Genomic DNA, 25,952 nt, shown 5'->3' on the forward strand with positions numbered 1-25,952 from the left:
TTTTTAAAAAAATGCACATTTGCACCAACAAGTGAGACATTGTCAGGCAATCTGGGTTTTTTTGGATTTTTTTTCCAACCGGCTGCTAAAATGCTTCCAGAACCGCTGGGGGAAGATGGCGCTCCCCTCTGAACCCAAGAATTCCCAAGTCCAGCGGGAGGTGGTGGGGAGCGGAGGGAAAGGAGCCAGATGCTCTCACACCTTCACTCCAAAGGATTCCCCCGGTACCTTTGGGCAGAGGTGGCTGCAGATCAGGGAGAACCACCTGAGGCCCAAGGGCCACTTTTCCCCCCGGGGTAGCTCCAAGAATACATCACCCACCCTTCCTGCCCTGACTCCCTAATAGTTTTAGCCGTTTAAGTGGGAGATTATTCCTTGACATGTCAGTGTGACCTGCCTGTCTCAATGCTTTGCAAAGTCCTCAGCACGAGGCTTTCCACGCAGCCTTGCCGGCCAGAAAAATCATTTCCCGGATTCAGGACCATATAGGCAGGGGCAGGTGTGGGCTTTACACTGAGGCTGCACCTGAAGGTGCAGAGAGGGCAGGGCCTGTCAGTGTCACAGTCGCCCCGCCCCTGGACTGAGGCCTGATGCTCCACATGGGAACAAGCCGGGTCCCTCGGGGACCTGCTGAGGGAGGCGGGCTTTCCCCAGCTCCTGCCTTCCCGCTGGACTCCTGACGGCTCATGTTGGGGTTACTTCTAAGGAATCTGCTCTTTTTAGGCCCATTTTGGATCCTTCACCCCTTCTGGATTACAGAAATGCTCTCCTCCCCTGGAAAACGAGGGTATGTGTGACAATCTCTTAAGGACCCTTCAGGCTTTCAAGTTCCACCTCTTGATGACCTGTGCCATTTCTGGAAGGCACCCAACAGACACCTGAGTCCTGCAGGGCAGGAATGACATAGCTCTTCTGAGCATCCAGGGAGACGGGCAGCAGCATTGGCGGGTGGGTGGATGGGTGCGCGGGGGGTGTAGATATACTTGGTGGAATGTCTCCTTAAGGGCCTCCAATGGTTGCAAGCTAAAAAGAGGTTACCTTGCCTGAAAAACTGCCTGAACTTGGTGGAGTAAGCTCTGACCATAATAAATGAACGCACTCTATTTTTAAAAGAAGGTTTGGGAGCTGTGGGGAGGTTGCGACAGTGGTGATGATGATGTTTGCAATAAAACCGTTCTCATATCCAAGACAGATTTCCTGGTTGACTATCAGAATGCATCCTGCCTCTTTCTTTTGCTTTTGTCTTTTTTTTTTAAGCTTCATTTTTAAGAAAAGAAAACTGCTAGGCCTGGAGATGTTCGCTTCCTACGAGCCCTCTCTGCCCACCGAGGAGGGTCTGGGTGCCAGGCTCCAGGCCGCCCGGTGTGAGTTCTTTCCCTTGGGCCTGGCGGAGTCAGACCCGTGCCCAAATCCACACTGGCACTCGTGCTGGCCTGGAACTGAGCAGGTTGTTTGGCTGGGGGTAGGAGCTGGCTGCCAAATGTGAAAGTGAGAGAGAAATAAGCAAAAGACCCAATGAGACAAAACCACCAACAAAATGCAAAATCCCCAAACACACAAAAATTGCCCGAACAACTTCAGATTAAGGTGCCGGCTGGAAGCCATGGTCATACTTCTGCCAGGAGGAGGAAGCCGGCCTCACTGCGCCCAGCCAGGCCTATTGGATTGCCCCCCTCTGCAGAGTGAAGATGAACTTTCCCTGCAGGGAGACAGCCAGGAGCGGGGGGGGGGGGGGCTCCGTCCACACAGTGAGGCCCCCGCCCTCAAGAGAGCGCCAGGCTCTGCCTTTCTTTCTGGACAGTGGGTGGAAAGGACATGGAGAGATTTTCAGGGTAAAATAACTCTGTCATTTGAATGCTTTGGGCCTGAGGTACTTTTAAGAAGTAAACTTTTTAAAACTGACAGATGTAAGATAGAGAAACTGAAACACAGATAAACACAAAGTAGAAAATGAAAATGACCCACAATTCTTGGGGCGCTTAGGAATTATGCTCATACCAGAGGACACAGCTTCACTTTCACAGGGCAGCTTACCCTGTTCGGTGGACCCATCAACAACGTGGGTTTGAACTGTGCAGGTCCACTTACACGCGGATCTTTTGCAATAGTACATACTGTAGTTCTACACGATTGGAGGTTGGCTGAATCCGCAAATACAGAGGAACTGCAGATACCGAAGGGCCAACTAGAAATTACACAGGGATTTCTGACTGCGTGGAGGGTCGGCACCCCTAATCCCTGCGCTGTTCAAGGGTCAACTGTACTTTCTCTTTTCTGGTTGACATTTGATAAATGCCCAGAGTGTGTGAAGAAGTTATAAAGTTTATAGCTTTTCTTGTTCTTTTAGAGAAAGTAAAACTGCCAGATTTCCTTCTACAACAATCCCAAAGCAAATATCACCCACTTGGGGGCCCCTAAGTGCAACCATTGTCTTAAGGACTGGCCATGTGCACCTTTCTGGGTACCCTGAGGTACTCAGGCAACCAAGTAGATTGGAGAGAGGCCCTTCAACGCCCCATCTGCTGCGCCAGTCCAAGCGTTCCCAGATGGAAATTCCAATCTGCTTATGTGGGAAAGGCAGCTGTAGCCCCAGACCACAGAATCAACCTGGAAACCAACGAGACCAAAGGATGGAGATGGGCAGACAGCACCAATGCGACTGTCCCAAGCCTGCCCTGAGCTACTGGGAGATACCACGGTGGATTGCCCGACTCTGCTTTCCGGAACCCAGGGGCAGTTCGGCCTGTCAGTGTGAGGACAAGACCCTCCGAATCCACAGACTGCTGAGGGGTTGCAGAGCCTCCTGCCTCGGGGTCACTAAGGTAACTGCTGCTCAGTGCTGAGCCGAGAGAGGTACCGCATCTGGCCTGGGATTAAGAGAACCAGTTCTCCCCTGTATTTCTAGGGGCGGGGGAGGTTCCCATTTGCAGGTAAACTCCCTGTCTCCCTTAAAACGAAACAGACCTGCTCAGGGATAAGAAAGCACCACTCTCTCGTTCTGGACGCAACTCAACTGCAATCTGATCACGAGCCAGACTCGAAGGACACAGACACGTACCTGAAAGTCTCCTGTAAGGCTTGTAGTTTTTGGTGCCATTTTGGTGTTTCTTGTCTATGGTGGCAGACAAAATTCCTTTGCCATTCAAGATCTTCTCTGGGGAAGGCGGCACTGACTTGGACATCAAGACCGGCTTAATTACAGGTGGGGTGGAGACGGCAGAGGATGAGGTGGAGCAGAAAGTGACCGCAGTAGTGGCTGCAGAGTTCATTTTGACATTGGCACCATCTGCCTTCACTAGGTTAGGAATTTTCTCTAAACTGACTACGGGAACCGGAACGCTGAAAAATAAATGAACAAACACACACAATTGCCTTCTTTGATTCATCTGGTATGCTGAGAAGATATCCCTGCTTATCATTATCAGGACACTTCCTTATCACTTATTTATACTCCTCCTATACTAGAGCAGCAGGATTCCAGTTCTGACGGGAGGGAGATGCACGCCTTGGGAAGGACCAATAGCGGGTGTGAGGCTGGCACAGCGCCAGGGGTGGCATCAGAACTGATTACCTCCTGGACCGGTTGTCCCCGTAGATCCTGCAGCTCCCCCCTTTCTCAGTCCCTTTAGTCTGTAGTCTCCGAGACGGCACCTTAGGCAGAACAAGGCGCCTAGCTGTGAAGCTCAGGAAGCGATGCTGTCTGTCCACGAAGGCCGCTGTGCCACGGAGCCGCGTGCTGAATCACGCCCCCTCCCTCCCCGCTGCTCGGCTGGTCTCCCACCCAGGCGATCGGGCCTGACATCTGTTTAGCTCGGAGCTCACACAACACGGAGGCATGGCTGCGGGCCAGCGTGCCACGCTATACACTGTCAGAGGACTTCTGGATCACTCATATCCCGGGGATGGGCTCAAATTGAGTGAGCCGCCATGGAACATTATCTAATATTCCATTTTAGGCAGCTAGTTATGTAAATAGGCAATTCTCAAGGCTGGCAGGTGAGAGGATGAATTTTAAGAAGACAGAGCACAAAGGTGTTATGTTTGCTCTGCAGAGTCTGTCACCTTAGCCCCACTTCCCTGCCATTTCTCCTGTAACGGATATGCATTTGATTTCTGTGCATTTCATGCTGGATGACCCTGTGTCTGGGGGGCGGTGGAGAACTCTGTCTCGGGGTCTGAAAAGATGAGATGAGATGAATAAGCTTGGTTTCGGTTCCTGAACTAGATTCCCTTTCCTCCTTGCAGGGGGGCAGGATGTGAACAACTTCAGCCCCCCCGAGTCATTTCTGAGATGACAGTGAAGCCGACTTAGCTCTCTGAATGCCAAATGGGCTAGAAGAGGGCTTAGACATGCCTGCAGACCATTGAGGACATGAGAGACAGGCTGGTTTTGCAGTTGAGGAGTCTCATCTGCCCACATGGCTGGCCGGCTCTCCCTTCCCTAAGATTCATCCACAGATCATTTCTTTGATCAACTTGTTGTGAAATTATTTCAGCAACCCCTCAGCCCCTGCCCCTTTGCTGACTTTGGAACAGGATCCCGCATGTTATTTATAGGCCTTTGCTAGTGAGCAGGGCACTCCGGAGTGGAGCACAACGCTCCCAGACTTGAGACTTCACCCCAGGACCACGTGCTTTCTTGTCCCGGGGAAGCGTGGGGTGGGACTTCGAGTCCCACGTGAGGGGAAACTGGAACAGTGGTTTTTAGTTAGACACCAAGTCCCTGACGGTTCAGCCTTTGATGAGTGTTTCAGTCACCGAGATACAGCTGTACTGCTGCTACTTTCTAGTTAATGGCAATTCTCAAAGCAACTCCCCTATCGCTGAGGAAGAGCACGAGAAGCCCTTGAAAAGTCAGCACACTAAGGAGCTGCAAAGACATTACCTGGTGAAATTAGTGCTGCATTCTTGATTTCTTCCAAATGGTAAAAAATGCAAAGCCAAGGGATTATGGAATTCGTCCAGGCTCATTCCTTCACTCAATTTTAAAAGACACAAATTATAGAAACCAGAGTCGCAAAGAGATATTCGTACACTTCGTTCACAGCAGCGTTATTTACAGTGGCCAAAAGGTGGAAGCAACCTAAATGTCCACTGATGGATAAATGGATAAACAAAATGTGGTATATACATACAATGGAATATTATTCAGCCTTAAAAAGGAAGGACGTTCTGACACATGGATAAACACTGAGGACATTATGTTAAGTGAAATAGGCAAGTCAGAAAAAGGTGAATACTGTATGATTCCACTTGTATGAGGCACCTAGAGTGGTCAAGTTCATAGAGACAGAAAGGAGAATGGTGGTCGCAAGGGAGTATCCAGTTTAGCGATACCGTTTAGCGGGTATCGAGTTGCAGTTTTGCAAGCTGAAGAGCCCTGGAGATGGGCTGCACGACAATGTGAATGTACTTAATACTCCTGAACTGGACTTTAAACATGGTTAACATGGGAAATTTTGTTACATGTATTTTACCATAGTTAAAAAAAAGTTTTAATGTACAAACCAAAAAAAAAATCCCACAAATTACAAACGCATGTAACTTAAATTATACTTCAATACCTGACTTTAAAAATACATATTGGGCTTCCCTGGTGGCGCGGTGGTTGAGAGTCCGCCTGCTGATGCAGGGGACACAGGTTTGTGCCCCGGTCCGGGAAGATCCCACACGCCGCGGAGCGGCTGGGCCCGTGAGCCATGGCCGCTGAGCCTGTGCGTCCAGAGCCTGTGCTCCGCAGCGAGAGAGGCCACAACAGTGAGAAGCCCGCGTACCGCAAAAAAAAAAAAAAAAAAAAAATACTATAAGAGCCTGCTTAAAAAGATCTTGTTGATTTATCTGTCACCCTTGTTTTGACCTGCAGACTTTTATTTCTTTAGAAAAAAGTTAAACTTCAAGTGTTGATGTGAACACGTGGACTAGTAGCCAGGTGAGAGGATTCTCTAGTACGTGTGTGGTCTCCTCTGATATAGTTCCTTGTGAAGCCAAGTGAGTTCAGGAAAGGAAATTAGGACCTTCACGCTCCAGATCCAGCTCTTGTCCCATGAGCCGGTCTGAGTTGCGTGCTGAGTACTCATGAGCTTAGCAGAGATATGATGTTGGGATAGAATAATCCAGAGCAATTAGACCAAGTGAAATAAATTTAAAAACCGAGTCAAGTGGTCCTCAGATGCTCACAGTACAGCCTGCGTTTCTCCCCTGAAGTCACGGTCCAACTCCAGCAAGTCCCTTAAGGCAGCTACGAGAGCACAGGTGCAGCGGGTCCAGCCACTGGAACGGCGCCACGTGACTCACCTCTTTGATGGTGATGCTTCTTCCTGACTGTGTGTTAGCGACTGAGCTTGAGCCAAGCCGGCGGATATGTGTGACTGATCTCCTAATTTGGGATTTTCTCCACTACTTGAGCGTGGTCCACTCACACCCTCTACTGCCAACGCTTCCGTAACTCCAGCTGGACTTCAGTCCCAGTGCCCAGAGACAGGATGTGGGACTGAAGTGCATCAGAAACAAGAAGGGAAGGCTGATGTGTGGTCCTCTTGGATTGGAATGGGGGGTGTTAAGGAAAGAATGTTTCAAAGGGCTCCAAAGACCAGGTGAGGAGTGGAGCCACAGCGTAAACGCCCCTGAAGCCAGGTAAGCAGCCACTCGGCACTGGGAGGAGAAGGAAGATTGACTTGCTGGGGTGGGAATTCTGAGGGTGTCCACTAGCTAAGGGAGAAGGGCTACAGACAGACAGGAGGACAGACTGCGGACCGTCTCTGATCCTTTTTTCTTTTTTTTTTTCCGTACACGGGCCTCTCACTGCTGTGGCCTCTCCCGTTGCAGAGCACAGGCTCCGGACGCGCAGGCCCAGCGGCCATGGCTCACGGGCCTAGCCGCTCCGCGGCATGTGGGATCTTCCCGGACCGGGGCACGAATCCGTGTCCCCTGCATCGGCAGGTGGACTCTTCACCACCGCGCCACCAGGGAAGCCCTGATCCTTTTCTCTTTAGCATCCGTTCTTTCTCCCAAAGGCTTTGGGCTTCCCCTCTAAGGCGACCTGCTTGTGGCCTGAGCTGAGAAGGTACTTCTGCTGGGTGTTAAGAGAAGACAGGGAAGCAGGAAGCTCAGTGATAGTAGCAAGAGTCAAACACATCCTCAGGGGAAATGAGAGAGAGAGACACACACACACAGAGAGAGAGAGACAGAGAGAGAGAGAGACCTTCCTAGTTAACCTCGCCACCCTCATTCCCCAGCATAAATGTCAGCCACTGGTCCAGCTGAGAATTCAGTCTCCTTTCTTCACTACTATTGGCAACAGCCCCCAGACCCCAAACAGATGAACAAGGAGCAAATGATCGCAAGAAGGTACCACACGATTTGGAAAGCCAATCCCAGAGGTTTGATTGTTTTCAGCACTGGCTAACATAAGACAGTACTGAGAGCCCCAGGTCCTGTATCACTTACATACAGACCCCCGCATGTGTGAGGGAGCGCAGCTGCCCTAACCCCATCATCGCAGGACTGCCTTCTCCTTTCTCCCATTGGCCCTTTTCCCACTCCCCTCCCTCCTCTGCCATCACCTCTCCCAGCCAATAAGTACAGTGTTCCAGCCTGGGCAGCAGACCCTGAATAACAGGCTCACTTTTTTTTCCATTTGGAAAGAAGCCAAAAGATTCTGACCCCTGATGTCACAGTTTGAGCATCTCCCACTTTGGGTCAAATCACAGGAACCCCAGCACCTCCATGTGCTGCTAGGAGCTGGGAGGGGTGGAGAACTGGCAACACCCAGATGACTAACTAAGCAATTGATTAGCCTCTTTGCTTAGTTCCCCTGAAGTTTAACAAAAGCCCCTCAAGTTCCTTCCCTTTCAGTCTTAAGGGATGCACTTATACACTCACAATTAGTTGCATTTATCAACTCACTATTGTCCTTTCTTTGAGGAGTAAGATTTGAAAGGGAAAAGACGTGTCCCCACTCTTTCCCTGCTGCTTTCATAATGCCTGTTTTGTTTGCTTGGGATGAACTCTCTCAGGGAGCCCAGGGCTGCAGCTTGTCCCCCTGCTGTGTCTAATATACTGGGAGCACTTATCTCCTTGTTGTCTCTGCGTCTCTGTCCCGGGTCCCCAGAAGGGATCCCACAGCCGAGAATAGTCCCCCCTCATCTTCCTTGCTGGATCTACCTTGCTTCTTTATGCTGCTTCGGCTGCCGGCGTCTTCTTCCTGGGTGCTTGGCCTGTCTGAATTTACCTTTCTGGACCAAGGAGAGACCTCTGGCTTTAAGAAAAATGGTTCTCCTGGCACCAGGTAGATTCCCCTCCCCGCCCAGTGATGTCTGCAAAAGAGCAGAGGTGGAGAATCTTAAGGTGCCGTTTCGAGGGCCACCAACGTGTTGCGGGACAAGCTGCTCTCCCTCCAGCTATGCTTTCCTGGCGATCATGACTTATCCTTCCATCATCAACAGCTAAGCCTTCAAAGAATGGTCCAGGGGCTTCCCTGGTGGCGCAGTGGTTGAGAGTCCGCCTGCTGATGCAGGGGACACAGGTTCGTGCCCCGGTCTGGGAAGATCCCATATGCCGCGGAGCGGCTGGGCCCGTGAGCCATGGCTGCTGAGCCTGAGCATCCGGAGCCTGTGCTCCGCAACAGGAGAGGCCGCAACAGTGAGAGGTCCGCGTACCACAAAAAAAAAAAAAAAAAAAAAAAAAGAATGGTCCAGAAAATCTTTAGGCCTGCAGAAATCATTGCCAGCCCTGTTCCACTTAGCAGCACAGGGGAAAGATGGAGTTCACAGGCAGAAGCCTGAAGACATATGGTATTTGTGCTGTAGGTTACATGTCTGGTGAGAGTTCTCAGCTGTCTGATTTCTTCCCACCAATTCCTTCAACTAAGGCCCATGAGCCTGTGTTTCTGGTCTGGCAGAATTTTGAGGATCTCTGACTCACTGGCTGATCCTTGAAAGGGTCATCTCACCCAGCCTCTTGCCTTCCAAGAAGGGATAGTAGGTAAGTCATCCCAAAGCAAAAGGAATTGACCTCATTTTAAAAGGCCCTCAGAGAAGGAATTCTATTTGGCTCTCTTGGATGCATTTTGGGGGCTGCTATCAAGCCATTAAGTCAAATTTGGATTCTTTAAATTGAAGGAATACTTGGGACATTCTTGAAGTCTGGGAGTCAGGCAATCCCTAAGAATCAGCCTAAATAACAGAGCTGTAAAGTCCTATTTTGGTACAATAGACACAGGAAGTGCTATATAAATCCTGACGAATGAATGCATAGTATTTTTTTCAATCTGGAAAACGTTTGGGAAGACTTTCAGAAAGCCAATTTGTCAACACCTGAAGCAAACAGTAAACAGGGTAATCAACCACCGAGCACGGGAAATAAGGAAATCTGCCAGATTAATATTATTCTGTGGCTGAGTGTCAGGCCTGGTGGGCAGAGAGGAAGCAGCATGCATAATCTCTCCTGGCCTTTGCACAGTTTTGGATGCCCTCCCACATTACACACCCTCAGCAAGCTGGCAAAATGTGGTTAGACCACACAGCTACTGGGGGTGAGTGGCCCTGGCAGCTGAGGCAAAAAAAGATTGGTTAGCAGGGTCTCGTGCCAGCCCAGAGTTGTACCCACAGGAGCTCGCAGGGGCCCATCGCTGGCCAAGAAGGTTAAAGTGTGTCAAGAAGATTCATCAGTGACTTGGGTGATAGGTCAAGATCTCATCCATCAGTTGGGGGAAGAGGCGGTGAGTGGCTGGGAAGAATGATGTGGGACTTTCCCTTAGGAGGCAGGGGGAAATGAACAAGCTGACTCGGACAAATTGTAAACGTGGCCAGAGGCAAGTAAGATCAAATCAGGGAGAACATGTAGGGCTGAGTTGGGGGTCTGTGCCTTGTCATTGTTCTGGTAAGGTCACAGGATGTGGAAGGTGTTGCAAGATAATTTAGGATAATGGTTAGGAATACAGGCTTTGAAATCAGACAAACCTAGATCCAAATCCTGCCTTTTCTATTGCTAGATGCATTATGGTGGGAAAGCCATCTGACTTCTGTGGGAGTTAAAAGATGGCGGCCAGCCTGGCAAGTGGATGAACGCTGGCCTCTGTTCCTCCTCACCTCCTCGGCAGGATGGCCTCGCCGTGCAAAGCCCAGGCAGGCATGTGAGGCTGCCCTGCCTGGCTCATCTCAGAATTTCACTACTCTGGCTTCAGCTTCCTTATCGGTAAAATGAAGGTCATGACAGGTATTTGAAGTGATGAACCGAGATAATACATATACAGCGCTTAGCGTGGTGCTTGGGCACATAGTTGGTCCTCAATACATTGTAGCAAAAACAAAAAGGGGGAGAGGATCACGCCGTCCCCTCTCCCTACTGCCCCTGATGCTTCTGGGGTGCAAGTCACTGTCACGATCAGAACTTTTTGTCCTCTTAGCCCTTCTGGTCCCATGATGGGGGGAGGGGTGGAAGAGGATGTGGGGGGCACGAGTGGAAGATGGGTGGGAGCAGATGGCCCTCCATATTTACCCAGAGTGGAGGACCACTTCTTGGGGGTGCAGAAGGGGAAAGACAGAGCTGAGTAAGAAGCCTTTCCAGCCTCAATCCCTTTCCAGGAGCCCTCAGCCCTACTTCACCATCCCACCTGCTTCTCTGTCTCTGGTCTCCTAGGCACTGCCCAAGCCTGGACTAGTGGTGAAAGCTCCCACCTGCATACACATTCTAGAAGAGTGAGAGGAACTCCAGCCTCCTCTCATACGAACATGTAGTGTCCTGCAACCCTGACTTGTGTGAGGCAATGGGGGTCCTTGCTGGCCCTAAAACGCCTTCTGAAAGAAGAACTGTATGTGCCCCCTTCTAGGCTGCTCCACATTCCCTGGAAGCAGGAAGTCCCAGCATCAGCCTCTGTTTAGTGTCTCCGGCACTTCTGTTAATCAGGGCTTCCCAAGGCACGGAGCTCAGAAGGTGGTCTCCGAACCCAGTGAGAGATCAATGGGCACTAAATGCCCTGACATGCCTGGGGAGTCATAAGACCCCAAGATCGTGGGAAAAATCAGCAAGCCAGAGGAGAGAGGAAGATAACGAAGGGAAGACAGAGTCCTGGGACAGCAGGGTACATGAAGCTGGACAGGCTGTCCCCGGAGTGCACTGGGGACCAGCCTGCCTGCAGGGGTGCAGCCCCGGGCAGTGAGTCCGGGTGGAATTTAAGACAAGCCCAGACCAAACCAACCATACCTGCTCAGTGCCTTTCCTTCTACATGTGAGAATGAAAAGCCTCACAATGAAAATGAGTACCCAGTGAGATTCTCATCAAGGCATAAACGGTATCAAGGGCCTTTGAGGGCAGGATGTGAGATGAGAGGGATCAGGAAGCAAGTGGATTCTGGAGGGAGCGCTGGTGCAGGGCAGAATGGAGCCCCCAGCGCCGGCCCAGTCCACACTCGGCTCAGGAGCTGCCAGTGGGCGCGCTCCCGCCTGCAGCCACCAGAGGTCACCGGCTCCCGCTGCTGGAGCTACAAGGTGCCCTGCCTGCCGGGCCTACCCCTCGCCTTCCAGAGCCCGCGCAGCCAGCACGTTCACTGCCTCCCTCAAACCCTGCAGCCAACACCGCCCCCGAGGGAGAGACGGGACCCTCACAGAACATCTTCCATCCCCCTGCCAGGGAAGGCGGGCAACCGGGACCGGGGCTCAGGCCCTCAGCTTCTGCTTTCAGGAAGCTTGTTCTGAGCATAGCATCCCGGGCTGCCGTCAGCGCCCCAGCCTCTGCTCCCAGCTTCTTTCACACGGCCACTTCCCCAGGAAGCATCTTTCCTCTCGACCTCTTCCTCCTTCTCCGTATTGGAATCCAGAACTGGGCAGGCAGCCCCACACCCAAGCCACCTCCATCCAGAAGGCCAAGCCCTACAGCAGACTCAGGAAATGCTTTGCCCCGAATTAAAAACACTTTGTGTTTTTAAAAAGCTCTACATTAGCAACAACACCATCCAGTTGGAGACCTTCCCCCGTGTTGTCACCCTTTCTGCGTTACCACTTCAGGCCTCGTCCTCACCGTCATCACGGCTTGCCTGAACCTGTATCAAAATCCCATCATCATCCAGCCTCTCTCTGGGCTCAATCCACCTCCACCAATGCAAATCCGACCCTGCTATCCTGCTGCTTAGAAGACTTTGTGGGCTCCCCACTGCCCAGGGGACCAAGTCCAACCTCGCAGCTGGCCCCCGACGGTTCCCGCCCCGGGCACCTTCTCCCAGCGCCTCGCGGGACTCTAGCTCCTGGAACACTGTGTCCGTTCGCCTGGCTCTGGGCCTTTGCGTGGGTGGGCAGCTCCCTCTGCTGCGGTGCCCGCCTCCCTCCTCAGGGTGAACACGCCCCCATCTGCCCTGATCCTGATGACGGGACCTCTCCTCCCTCAGTGCTGGCTGTGCCTCCCTTGGTCTTTCTGCCACACTTATCACCACAAAGAGCAAGGTTTTAGCTCTAAGACGCTGTGGCCCGGCCAGACCATGAACTACCCGAGGGCGGGGAGCTGGACCAAGTGCATACATCACTCTGGAGTTACCCCAGCGACATACATACTATTTAGCATTTAGGCTCAATCAGTGTTTGATGACTGACTCAATGTTTGCAGGGAAGGTTAAATCACATAACACAGTACGAAGCAAAGCAGCTCTCTAGCAGCACAAACGCTTCAGGAAAGGACCAGCCTGCAGATGTCTCTCTTCTTGGTAGAGGCGCCATGGCGATGCCAACACGGCGGGGGTGTTGTCGACCTCCCCCCATCCCTCACGCCTCTCCCTCGCCCTTGCCAGGCACACACTGAGCACTGCCAGGCGCTGGGCGGTAGGCTGCGCCCACACGGGAGGTTGTGTTTCCTCCTTAATTTATAGATGAGAAACCTGAGGCTTAGAAAGGTTGACCCAGGGCATTCGTTCAGCAAAGTGAAGGACGAGAAAGGGGCTGAACTTCAGGGAGCTCTAAGGGCGGGGATCCTTATCACAGCCCCAGCTCCACCCCTATCCAGCTGCGTGTGCCATCTCAGGGAGCCACTTCATCTGTTTCCTCATCTCATCACCGAGTAGCCTTGAGGCTCAAAAGGGAGTGGGGCTATTGGGATTTCCCTGGCGGTCTGGTGGTCCGGTGGTTAGGACTCTGCACTCTCACTGCTGAGGGCCTGGGTTCGATCCCTGGTTGGGGAACTAAGATCCCACAAGTCTCCCGGTGCTGCCAAAAACCAACAAAAAACAAACAAAAAGGAACTGAAAAAAAGGAGTGGGGCTACGAAGGCATCTAAAAATGACAATGTGCTCTGCAGATGTGAGGGACCACGGTTACCAACCTTCACAGCTCAGACTCTCTCTCTCCAGTCAGGCCACCTCTTTTCTCTCCCCAGCTGTCATAGCCTGTATTTTCCTTCCTTAGACTCTGGTCTCTATTTTTGAGCACTTCTGTGACTTGACAAGGTCAGTTGAATTTACACCCAAGGAGCTGTCCATTGTTCTTCTGAAACTCAGGGAACAGGCAGCACTTAGATGCTTAAGCTCCAGATGCCTCCCTGTCCTGGCAGGGACATTATCCCCTCTGGATGCCTGAATATCCTAACCTGCCTCCCTGCCATCCTCGTACCCACCTGCCCTTTCTGTCCTGTGGCTCATCCTGCAGTCCACCCACCCTCCCTCCCTCAGCCTCTGACCCATTCCTTCTCCCTTGATACCCACACCTGTACCACTAGGGGCAAAAACTGCCCCCCTCATCTCCTGTGTGAGGGGCTGGATCTGTACGTGGGAGTCCAGGGAGGGACTTCTGTGGAACGCCACACCACCTCCTCACGTCCCTTCTGCGCTGGGTTTTCCTCATAGGGTCAAGCGCATCCTGGGACACGACATGCAGGGGCTGTGCTGAGGTCATGACTGTAATTGCTGCCTCTAACTGAAAAGCAAATACCTCTCCCTTCTTGCCAGAGCACAGAGGGTTTTTCCTTTTTATCACCCAGGACCTAGCGCTCTCTTCCTAACTCTAATAAATTGTAACGGAGAAAAAGAATGCCACGATGGAAAACGGCACCCTGATTTCTCCTCGAGGACTCAAAAAGTCATTATTTATACCTGTTGCTTCCTTTAGCATCTCTGCAAGGAAGAAGGAGGAGCAGCTGTACTTCACAGACCCCTTCCTTCGTTCACTCACTCCTCGTACATTCGTTTATGAAATATCTGCTGGACACCAGATTCCATGCTACAAAATGGGCATGCCGCAGAGGGCAGGCGAGGATAGAGATGCAAACAAGTACCATGTATGATGGTACCTGTTAGAGTGGTATCTTGAGTGTTAATGGGAGCTTAGAAGAAGGAGCATCTCAGTCTGTATAAAAATCCAGGAAGGCTTCATGGAGGAAGTGATGCTCATGCAGAGATTTTAAGTATGTGTAGGGACAGGCAAGGAGCTACAATGAGATCGGGACACCTGGAAAATGAAATGAAGGGGTTAAAACATTGGCAGTAGCCGTTGGACAGGTGGGAAATGCCAGATCATATATCTACCTCCAAAGGGGTTGAGCTTCTGTGGGCAAATAACCGAGGGCCACTGAAGAATACTGAGCAGGGCAGGGGTACTGCAAGAACCCTGCTGAGGGATATGGGGTGGTCGGGGCGGTTAGGTCACCTGGAGGGTCTGCTGCAGCCCTTTGGGTCTCTAGAATTTTCCAGCCTCAGCCAAAGTCCTGAGGTCACTCCCTACGTCCCGTGGGAGCCATCGATACTGAGCCGTGGTCTTGCCCCCAGTTCACGCCAGCACCAGGCAAGAGCCGCAAGCCAGCCTCGTTTCTCCCACGGGGCCTCGCAGTTATCACTTCCTTCTCCATAAAGCGGCGGGAGAGCTTCCAGAGCGCTCCTACTGCACAGCCTCCGCCGCCCAGGAGCACACGCCTCCCACCCCGAACACCCACAGGAGCCCTACCTCTGTGAGAAAGGGGGCCCCTCCTCCACCCGCCGCCGGGCACTCGCAAGGAGACCCGGGAGCTTGCTGATTTTTCTCTTGCTCTGGTTCATTTTCCTTCTGGAGCAGCAGGCTCATCTTCTGCATTTTTAATAGCTGAGCACATTTAGCATTCAGCACACAGTGGGCTGATAAGGCCCAAAGAGAAGGCAGCAAGCCACGCACGGGAGGAAAACCTCCTCCCCGCCCCCGCCCACATCAGTGGCTTTGCGGATTTGAGCTCCCCCATCTCCCACCGCGCTGGACCAGGGTGGCTGAAGTGGCAGCTGGTGGGAAAGTCAGACCGGCTGATGCACACCCCGTGTAAGGAGCTGGTTCTCTGGATGAGCAGCGACTCATAAGAAAAGTCTGAGACCCTCGTCCGAGCTCAGAAAGAGCCGGTCGTAATTCCCTCTTGACTTCACCTGGGAAGTCTTACCCACCTCCCTCCACCTTTACGGGCTCCATGGGCTTCGGGCAGGGTATTCTCTGGCCTCTGGCTCCCCCAGGGGTGGTCCCCATGGGCAGGACGGTGAATTAGTGGAGAAGGGCTCTGAGAGCCTAGGAGCTGGGCGAACCGTGGGTGCTGCTAGGCAGATCTGCAGGGGACAAGGCTGGTAGCACAGGGATGCCCTGTTTCCCCCTTTCTTCTAATGCAGTTACTTTTTAACCTCTCCAGGCACAGAAGGGAGAAAACAACAAATCCACGGACCATTTAACCTTATGTGAGACGGCAGGAGGTGGGCCTGAACTTAGGAGCGGTGTTTTATGGCCGGACACGTGAATTTGAGCTACTTGGAAAAGGGCATGTTGCTAACCTGCTGTTAATCTCATCTAAAGGCCACGGCCCACCACGTGCAGACACGGCTTATGCTTTGGCCTTTAGATGCAGAGCTCCTGGAAGCAGGGAACAGAGTTTGGGCAGGGGATTCTCTACATGGCCAAACTGGGTCCTCTGGGTCTGCCCCCACGAAACCCCTGGCAGCAGCAGGCGAATGTGAGAAAGCAGAGAGTTCCTTCCACCTTGGAATTTAGCAACTCCTGAGGGGAGGACAGCATTAAAGAGACCCAAGGAGCCACCTTCACACACCTGTGAATCAAAGAACCAGAGGGTTCACCTGGCCCAGGTGTCCAGATTTGTGCTGTCTGATACAAGAGCCAGTAGCCATTTGTGGCTACTGAGCACTTAAGATGTGGCTGAGGATCTGAACTTTAATTTTTACTTAATTTTAATTCATTACAATTTAAAAATAGGTACTTGATTCAGTTATAAGAAAACGTTTTAAGTATGTTTTGGAACAACTTAGTATGCAAATCTATTTTATAATCGCTGTTTTTTTTTTTTTAATGAAGTCTAAGTATGGATCAAGTATTTCCAGTGATAATTTGGTGTCCAAGTTGAGATGTGCAGTAAGTATAAAACACACACAGGATTTTGAAACTTAAGAAAAAAGAAAAAAAAGAACAACCTATCTCACTGATTATATATTGAAATAATACTGTGGTTAAATTAGATTTAATAAAACATAGTGCTCAAAATTAATTTCACTTGTTTCTGATCACTTTTTCCAGCGTGGCTGCTAGAAAATTTTAAATTACCTGTGTGGTGCACATTACATGTGATTGGACAGTGCCAGTCTAAACAATTCTAGATAAAGGGTTAACCATCTCCAGGAATGGAAAGCTTATGATGCTTTCCAATGGTCAGATCCATTTCATTCACTTCAACAAATATTTACTGACAAGGGAACTGTGTTTGCTGAGTGTGAGGACCTGCCATGTGAGAGGCCCCGCAATCACCACGGAGCAGGAGGAATACAGAGGTCTAATCTACAGCCCCACAGAGCGGGTCACGGGTAAGGCAAAAACGAAGTGCAGCGGGGATTCAAAGGAGATGCTACTGTATCAGGTGGCCGGCAACAAGGAAGAGAATAAGAGAGAAAGGCTTTGAGGAGAAGGTGGTCCCTGGGGTGGGCAGTGAGAAGCGGTCAGGGTTTGGGCCAGGAGAGAGGGGACAGGATGCCGTGGAAGGAACCCTGCTTCCTCCGGTTCCTCCCCTCCTCGGACCCCATTCTCCAGGGCCCTGACCCTCGCTCCTGCTCTTCTTAATACGCCACATATCTTCCCGGGAATCCCCATCTGTATCACGGCTTCAATGCCTGTGTCTACGCTGACAACTCTCAAATCTCCATTCCCAGCCCATGCCTCTCTCCCGACCTCTGGGCCCAAACACTCAATGCCCAGCGGACATCTCCATGTAGATATTTCTCAGATACTTCAAACTCCGTGGACTCCCCGGCTGAACTCGTCCTCTCCTCTCCACCCTAGACTCTGGCCCCTTCTGTCCTTCTCTTGAGGAAGTGGCAGGACCAGTCACCCAGCTGTCCAAGCCAGGAACATTACCCTAAACACGTCCCTTGCATTACCAGCCCTAAGACAACCAGCCCCAGAGTCCTGTGGGGTTTTCCTCAGTACCTCTCCCACCTGGCCCCTTCCACACACGTCCACTACCGCTGCCTGGGTCCAGGCTGTCACCACGCCCCACCTGCGTTATGCAAAAGCATCCTCACTCTTCTGGCTGCTTCTTTTTTGTTTTTTGTTTTTTTGCGGTACGTGGGCCTCTCACTGCTGTGGCCTCTCCCGCTGCGGAGCACAGGCTCCGGACGCGCAGGCCCAGCGGCCACGGCTCACGGGCCCAGCCGCCCCGCGGCACGTGTGATCTTCCCGGACCGGGGCACGAACCCGTGTCCCCTGCATCGGCAGGCGGACTCCCAACCACTGCGCCACCAGGGAAGCCCTCTGGCTGCTTCTTCAGTGGCCCCTCATGCCATCCTTTACACTGCTGTCGGGGGGTCTTAGTACAATGGAAAACTGCTCCTCTAACAGCTCCATGCAGCTTTCAGGGTGAAGCCCAAATTCCTGAATTTAGCTCATACAGCAGAACTTTATAACCTGGCCCTCATTCACCTACTCAGTTTCAGCTCCTGCCTCTCCCCACAAGCAAGTACTTCTGCATGTTCTGTTCCCCTTGCCTGGAACACCCTCCCCATTTTCTTAAAAAAAAAAAGTTTTTTAAAAATTGTGTTTAAAAAAAATATATCTATCTCAATCATAAGATTTACCATTCTAATCCAGTTTTCTTTGTCTAGGTTATTCCTATTTACCCTTCAAATTCAGCTCGAGTGCGATCTCTTCTGAAAAACCTTTTCTGAGTCCTCAGCCTGGGTTAGGTGCCCTTCTGCTGTGCTACCAATATCTTAGCTCTTACCACATTGTATTCTGTGTTAGCTTATGTCTCTTTTTACAGACTCCCTAGGACAGAGTGTGTGTCTTATTTAATGTTGTATTCAAGGGCACAGTGTACAGTTGTGCAGGTTACAGACTGCACTAGATGCCTGGCTGAGGAAATGAGTAAGAAATGAAGACCATTAGCCAATTGTGCACTCTGGTCCAGGGCTGTATCCAGGCCTTTTTCTAACTTGCACAGAGGTGCCATAGGTGCCAAGCCCTGTATATCTTCAGGGCTTGTTATAGAGCTGGCACATAGTATTATAGTAGGTGCTCATTAAACGTTAAATTGAATAAAGACGATGGATGGTTTAGGCAAAGGGACCAGGGGAAGACATGGAGGGGACGCTGGAGTAATGGGATGTTACTGAATGATCAAGATTGGATTAGGGGGGTTTGCAGTCAGTTTTTAGAGGGTCCTTATAGATACACCTCCTTCTAGATGTAGGTGCTTGGCTTTTAAAGGGGAACTCAGTTCTGGTTCTGCTTTTTTTTTTTTTTCCCCTTTGTGCACCCATTGGAATAGATTCTACAATATATAAAGGGCTGAGACCCTAACTCTTAATTCAGTAGACAGTGAGGAACCTTAGAGAATTTTTGAGGACTGTGTCTTAAAAATCACAAAATATTCAGGCTTGAAAATAAGACTCAGAGAAGTTAAGTGACTTGTTCAGGGTCACACAGAAAGTTAGTGGCCGAGCTGGGCCTTGAACTGGCTTTCCTTGCCCCTCCAGTGCTCCTTCTTCCACGCCGCCCTTTGGGGAAGGCTCCCTGAACTGAGGCGGGCCCTGGAAGCCCCCAAACCAAATCTTCCCAGCCCTCCAATAGGAGTCTCCAGTGACGGTGGGCAGGGGATGGGCTGACCGGAGGTGAGAACAGGCAGGAGGCTGCTGCGGTCAACGCTCAGCCTTACTCAGCGTGCCTCCCTTGATCTGTCTAGATATCTACCTACTTGAAGTTGGGTAAATTGCCCAGGAGCTTTCTACTCTTCACACAAGGTCAGTGCTCTAGTTTTTGGAGGCCTTTTTTCATGAGGGCTTATTTCCCTTCTCGCAATCCTTTTGGTTGCTTTTCTTTGGACCCTGGCTAGTTTTTGTCAGATTCTTTCAAAACCACCTTCTGCTGCTAGCTGAAGGGGCCTTGCGCATAGCAGGGCTTAGTAAGTGCGTGTTGAGTGGGTGTGACCCGAACGTGGAGGATATCTAACCTGAGCGGTCTCCCTCGAAGCCTTGCCTCCTGGGAGAATTCTTGGCGCTGCATCTCACCCTCCTGGGACCACGTTTATCAGTTATCATTTATTGCATTCATGCTATGATGTTCTATGACCCCCGAGTCTCCTTCTGACTTACTCCCCATGAGCCCCCTGCCCAGCTTTCCTCATTTAGCTGCTCTATAGCTCATTTCTAGACTCCGAATAAATGGTTTTATCCTTTTCCATTTTCAACTTCAGTCTGAGTCTGAAGAGCCATTTCCCTACTTTTTCCAGGAGACTGGGCTTCTCAACCGGTACTCCTGGCTATAGGAGCTCTGTCCTTTGGCACACGTGATGAGAATGATGACAAAAACATTATCATCAAATATTTATTGAACGTGTTCCCTGCTCCAGACATCACGCTTCCTGCTTTTATAAAAATTAGTTCACTTCATCCTCACAAAAATCCGTGGGGTAGAGATATCAGTAACCACATTTTATAGATGAGGAAAACCGAGGCACCCCAAGATCAAGCCACTGGCCCAAGGTCACCCACCTGAGATTTATATACAGGCAGTGATACAGGAAGCACTTACATCAGGACACCAGATGCTGCCTTGGCAAACAACCTTTCAGGGGCTCTCCGAGGTCACCCTAAGAAGGACACTCACGCTACCAGCAGGCAGGCCCAGAGGCCACCAACTGTCACTCTCAGGCCAGGTCTTCCCTAACCAGCTATGTCCTTTTACAGCACAGAGATCCTAACACTCAAGAGAGCAAAGCTCGTCCGTGAGCCCTGCCTTGACAGCCATGTCTAAACCTTTCCTCTCTGTCACAAGAGGCCCCTTAGTTGATCTGGCATAATTAGCTCTTTACAAAGTCATCAAAATTGCCGGCGTGCAGTGACACACCAATCGATGGATGATTTTAGTCCACAGCTTTCCCAGCTATGAATGTAAGTGTAATTACACGTAAGAAAGTGTAAGAAATGTAAGAAGTGTAAGAAGACATCTTCTGTAGCATGAAAGAACAGAAGATGTTTTCTCTTTAGATATATAAACAAACAGAGTCCACACTTATCCCTTGTCTGCCTTCACGAGGCCAGCAAGATAAGGCTAGAGGCTCTGTACTAAGCCGGTCCCTAAGGGTTCCAAGCCGGGTCCTTGGCATTTGAAGATACTCATCTTCTGCTTCCTGTCCTCATTTTCACTTTGGTTTCCTATCTGTCCATTCCACAGGTAACCTTTTCTGACTTGTCGGTAAAGACGGAGATAAAAAAGTGAATTAGGGCTTCCCTGGTGGCGCAGTGATTAAAAATCCACCCGCCAATGCAGGGGACACGGGTTCGAGCCCCGTTCCGGGAAGATCCCACATGCCGCGGAGCAACTAAGCCTGTGCACCACAACTACTGAGCCTGCCTGCGCTCTAGAGCCCGGGAGCCACAACTACCGAGCCTGCGTGCCTAGAGCCCGTGCTCCGCAACAAGAGAAGCCACAGCAATGAGAAGCCCGCTCAGTGCAACAAAGACCGAACGCAGTCAAAAATAAATTAAAAAAATTTTAAAAAGTGAATTAAAAGCCTCTGATTTTTCAGTCACCTGCAACCAGCCCTCTCCCACCCCATCAGGTCGCAGGCAGCGACATTCCCTTTGGATTTCCTTTCTTCCTTCCGTCATCAGCTCCCAATTACCTGCCTCTGCTGGCAGCTTCTTCACAGAGTGCAGACCAGGCTGCTCATGATGGGAAGCTCTGCGGGGGGCCTGCCTTCCAGGGCCCTGCGCAAGGACCAGGGCTTCAACTCCCTGCGGGGCAGACTGGCTGTGCTTTTGATTATTTATACCAACACTTCTGTTCACTGGGGTGGAAAATTGAGAGGTGACCGTATAACTGAGCAATATTTCCGTTACCCTCTTCTTAGACACAACTTGCCTCAGCTCTCAGGAGTGGAAAAAATTCCCCTGTCGGGCAGATAGTCCTTTAAGGTGGGTGCCCTGTTTCTCCTGGTATTTAGGTTTCTCATCCCATCATTCTGGATTTGTCTCTTCCCTCCCCACTTCCCCAAATTCCTGGACATGATGCCCAGGAACAAAGCCGCTGGGTAAACACTGTTTCCTGTGGTGACAGGGACAAGCAGCGAGCACCCGACACTCACCATGCTTTGTCCCTTGATCCCTTAGCTGAAAAGATTGTGTGCTGTTTGCTGCTGGAGGTTAGGAGATTGTCTTTGGGCGTTTTGAATGGCTTTGAGGAGCTGCTGGCAGAGGTATGGCCGCTGAGACAGGCTTTTGTTTTCACCTGTACTAGTGACGTCCGGGCATTGGAGGGTGGAGACGCCGGAGAGGGAGAAGGTCTACACATTGAACCGTGTCTTCTCTCTACAGGGGGAGAAAGAACAGAACTCAGCACATCATCTGTAGCAAGTGAGTCACATGCATACGCGTGTACATAACAGGCAAAGGGGAGAGTGCTGATCTTGCAGTGTAGGTCCCCGAAGCCTCACTTCTGACTATGGTTTGCTTGACATCATATCCCACCAACTAGCAGTGATTACCTTCTGAATCTCTGTATCAAGTGGCAAGCTGAACTCACACGACAGTTCTCGCGGGAGGCATTTACCAGGCGGTCCTTCTGCAAAACCACTGCCACAGGACTAGCAGAGGGGATGCCCGGTGTCATGGGAACGTAGTGAGAGAACCACACAGCCCAAGCCATCCCCAGACAGCCACTCAGAGGCCACATGGTCCCTCGGGGCAGTGGGGAGGGTAGGACTTTTCACATAACAAATAGCAATTTCTCAAACCTGACCCCTAGCAGGAGCACTTAAGTCACAAGGACTTGTGACATTCAGCAGGGCTGAATGAAAGGGTCTTCTAGATCCAGAAGGTGGGCCAGCATCTGTCCACACGCCCCTATGGCCTCTCCAGGGCTCAATGAGGTCCAGGGCCACAGGTGCTGGGCCAGGACATGCAGGAGGATGTCAACGCTGAAGGCAGAATCCACAGGTCTGGGGCCTGGATGTGGGCAGCCCCTTCCTGGGGCTCTAAGAGAATACCAGAGCCCTGGGAGACATGCCCCACTTGTTCACCCTCGTTCGGCTCCTGTGGTCTCGACTTGATGGGCAGGATAAGAATGCTGACCAAGAGAGTAGGTGCACGAGGTAAAGCTCTGGTGTACACCCACTACGGTGGCTCCTAACTGTTACAGGGGAACAGATGTGACAAACGTTAAGGACCCTTCCCAAGAAAAATGCCCCCAAACTCTGCATACAATTACAGGAAGGAATCCCGAACCCCCAAAAGACAAACGCTCTGAAATCCTGAGTCCGCTCTGGCTCCCTCGCACCTATTACAAAGCCTCACATATAGTCAGTGCCTAATTACTATGTGTTGAATAAATCAATGAAATTATAACAGATCTCCTCATGGAAGGACTAGAGATCACAAAGCTGGAGATCTGGGTTGAATGTGATAACGAAGAAGATGGGGGCCAAGAGGGCAGATCCCACTCTCCCTCCATCTCCGAGCTGAGTCCCACTTTTCTCATTAGTGAGGCATTTCTGGCTGCTGTTCCAGGTACCCTGGAAAGAAAGCCAGACTGACTATGGCTACGAGGGACAAGCCTTTGGGCTTCCTCTGCACTTCCTGGTACCAATGGGCTGCCGGTTTGTCTCCAAGCCGACTGCCTCTAATCCTGTGATGAAGCGGGAATTGGGGAGCGGGGGAAAGTGGATTTTAGAGGATCATCTGATTGCTGGGTGTTTTTGCTTGGCCAGAGTTCACAGGTTGCCTGCACTGAATAACTTTACTGGGGAATCTTTCTTCACTGAATCAGAGGAGACCTTGCATACATGCTCAGGTCCCAGAGCCATCCTGTTCAAGGATCTGAAAACCAAGAGCTAGTTCCAGGGCCTCTGTTTTGATGTAGTAGAGAGAACCCTGGGCTAGGAGCCAGGAGATCCAGGCTCCAGTTCCAGCCACACCACATTATTAGGCCTGGAGTTCACCACTTAAACTTTCTGTTTCCATGCCTTTATCTGTAAATGAAGTGGGTCCCTAGATGGCCTTGAAGGCCTCTTTCTACTCCATTATCATAAATACAAGGCATACTTACACCTGATCCTTCACTTCCCATCTCTCGTGATTCCTGAATGTCAGAGCAATAATTATAGCAGAAGTATTGAAATATTTTACTCAGGCAGGATCTTCCTTGGAGGAATTCATCCTTTGTAAAATTGTACTGGTCTTTACAACCCCTCTGACACGGGCAGGAAGCAGCCAGCCGTCTCCACCCTCCTCAGGACTGACTGGCTAAAGAAGACCCAGAGAGGCGAGGTGACTAGCCAAGGTCAGGGTCAGTGGCTATGAGAGGAATGGGGCCTCTGTGCTATGGGCAGGGGCTTAGCTGCTTCTCAGGAAGGCAGGAAACGGGGTGTACTGTGACCGAGATGTGAAGCCAGGGAATTCGGAAGCACAGGGCTTAGAATCACTGAAGGTTAGAACTGGATCTTAAAAGTCAGCTCACCCCATCTGCTTGCTGATGGATGAGTTTATCACTTAGAGAGGTTATCAGTTACCAGCCTGCAGGGCAAAGCTAGTCGGTGGCAGGGTTGAGTTCAGAACCAAGGCTTCTCACTTCAAATGCATAGTTCTTTCTGCCCTTCAGAAATGTCTTGCTCAGCAATTTTTTTTTTTTTTTTTTTTTGGCTGAAGTTTCCAAAACTAAAACAAGACTTTGATTTTTACCACTACTGTTTTGGATTGCTCTGCAAACTTCATTCACTCATTTGCCCTCGTGGGCTCAAGCTGGCAGAGGGGGTGGGGGAAGGGATATGCAGAAGTATTCCCCCATTCTGGAGAGATAAGCCTTCATAATGAAGAGAAGTTTTATTTTGCTAAACTAAGAGTGGAAAATAATACCAGTAAGCAAAGATAAATCACAAAGAAGCGTGACATTAAGGACAAAAGCAATGGGCGAGACCAGGGGTTCCCAAATCACCTCCAGAGAATTACGATTAGTGACCCTGCCAAGGCGTTCTGCTGCTAAACTCACAGAAAAAATTAAATCAATGGATCAGCCTTCTTCTTGGTTTTATATTTTAGTCCCACAAGTTTTTCTTGAATGATCAATGGAAAGAACAAGTTGCGAACGAGAGACTATTCATCAAGTTTGGAAGACAGCCCTTTACCCTTAGTTCGTTTTGTTTGGTTTTGGTTTTTTTACTGTGAGATTTTTGTATGGTAATAAACAGATTGAAGCAGCATTCCCTCCTTGTGAAACTGTTTCCCGTTGACCAGACTGAATTAAATCTGTCACTACTTCAAGGTATCCCACAAAGAGGACCACAGGTCTGTCCCCTCAGCTTCGAGAACGAGCTTGCCAGCCTCCGGTGCAGGCGACAAAGCCTATGTAAGAAGTTAAAGTGGGGAAACAGGGTCAGAGTGACAGGAGCTTCACTCAGGAGGTGAGCATCACACTCACTTCATTTGGCTAAGCTTTTGAAAATGCGTAGAACTGATGTCCGGGTAGGAGAGAGTTACTAGATTTTTCAGAAAGATGTTATTCCTATTCATTCTGTGTTTCTCTAGCCTGTGAAGACCCGCCTGTAGGTAACTGTTGGAGAGGTCAATAGGCTGGTGATGGGAGAAAACAGTCTTAGTTTCTTGTAAAAAGATCTTGCCAGGCAAGTGGAATGTCTCTGGGTAAAGTGTTCCAGATGTACATCACAATCATTCTGATATAAGAACTCACCTACTTTGGGCTTACTCATCCCCGCCCTGCATGCTCCCCCTGCATTTTGGTCAAGGGACTGCTTTAGGTAGAGCCCTATAATTATTCTAATTCCATTTGCCTTGCCCAGAAACAGTTTACAGAACATTTATTTTTTACTCACTATTAAAATATTCTACAGACTGAAGCAATCTTAGAGAAAAAAACCCTTTCTCTCCAAATCTTCTCATTCTCTGTTCATGTATATAGATGCATTAACAAAACAGTAATCGATTGATATTTTGGACTATTCTTTTTCAACTAACATTATTCCATTTCTATGTTTCTAATTCCCATATATTGGTCATTTTAAATGGTTAGGTAATATTTAATCACTGACATCATGCTTTAGATTACTTAGCTATTCTCCTACTACTTACTGTCTGGCTTTTTTTTTCTTCCTTTCTTTTTTTTTTTTTTTTTTACAATTTAGTTAAAAAGTGATTTGAGATTGTTTCTTTGAGGTGTAGTTCCCAAAGTGAAAAAGGTTGCAATAGTTTATAGCTTTTGCAACACATTTCTTTCCAGATCGAGGGACAGAAAGACCAAACCAATCTATTGTGCTAATGTTGAATGTGAGTACCACTTACCTACTGAAGTGAAAACAGAAAATCACTGTCAGGACACTCACGCAGAATTAAACGTCCACTACATCAATAACAACCTCAGTGATTGACGCGGGATCAGCAACCTCTGGTCTCACCCCTTCTGTCCTTTGGCCAATAGTAATAATAACTTATTAAGACTTTCCCATGTGCCAAGAACTCTACTAA

General features: G+C 50.1%; 1 protein-coding gene across 9 annotated transcripts in view; it reads right to left on the reverse strand.

The window, feature by feature from the left end:
- The window catches only part of ATXN7L1 (ataxin 7 like 1), a gene marked incomplete at its 5' end in the record, with an annotated part of 244,928 nt that overhangs the window by 33,265 nt on the left and 185,711 nt on the right, over window positions 1-25,952 (reverse strand). For 8 of the 9 annotated variants that reach the window (XM_082631883.1, XM_082631879.1, XM_082631878.1 and 5 more), the window contains 2 exons: window positions 3,059-3,339; window positions 21,566-21,788. In XM_082631883.1, coding sequence (XP_082488009.1) covers window positions 3,059-3,339; window positions 21,566-21,788 — 504 coding nt within the window. Of the gene's footprint in view, window positions 1-3,058; window positions 3,373-21,565; window positions 21,789-25,952 lie in introns of all 9 variants that reach the window. The other variant, XM_082631882.1, reaches the window with a different exon arrangement.

This window comes from Mesoplodon mirus, assembly GCF_964341445.2.
Source record: "Mesoplodon mirus genome assembly, chromosome: 9".
Taxonomy (NCBI): Eukaryota; Metazoa; Chordata; class Mammalia; order Artiodactyla; family Ziphiidae; genus Mesoplodon; species Mesoplodon mirus.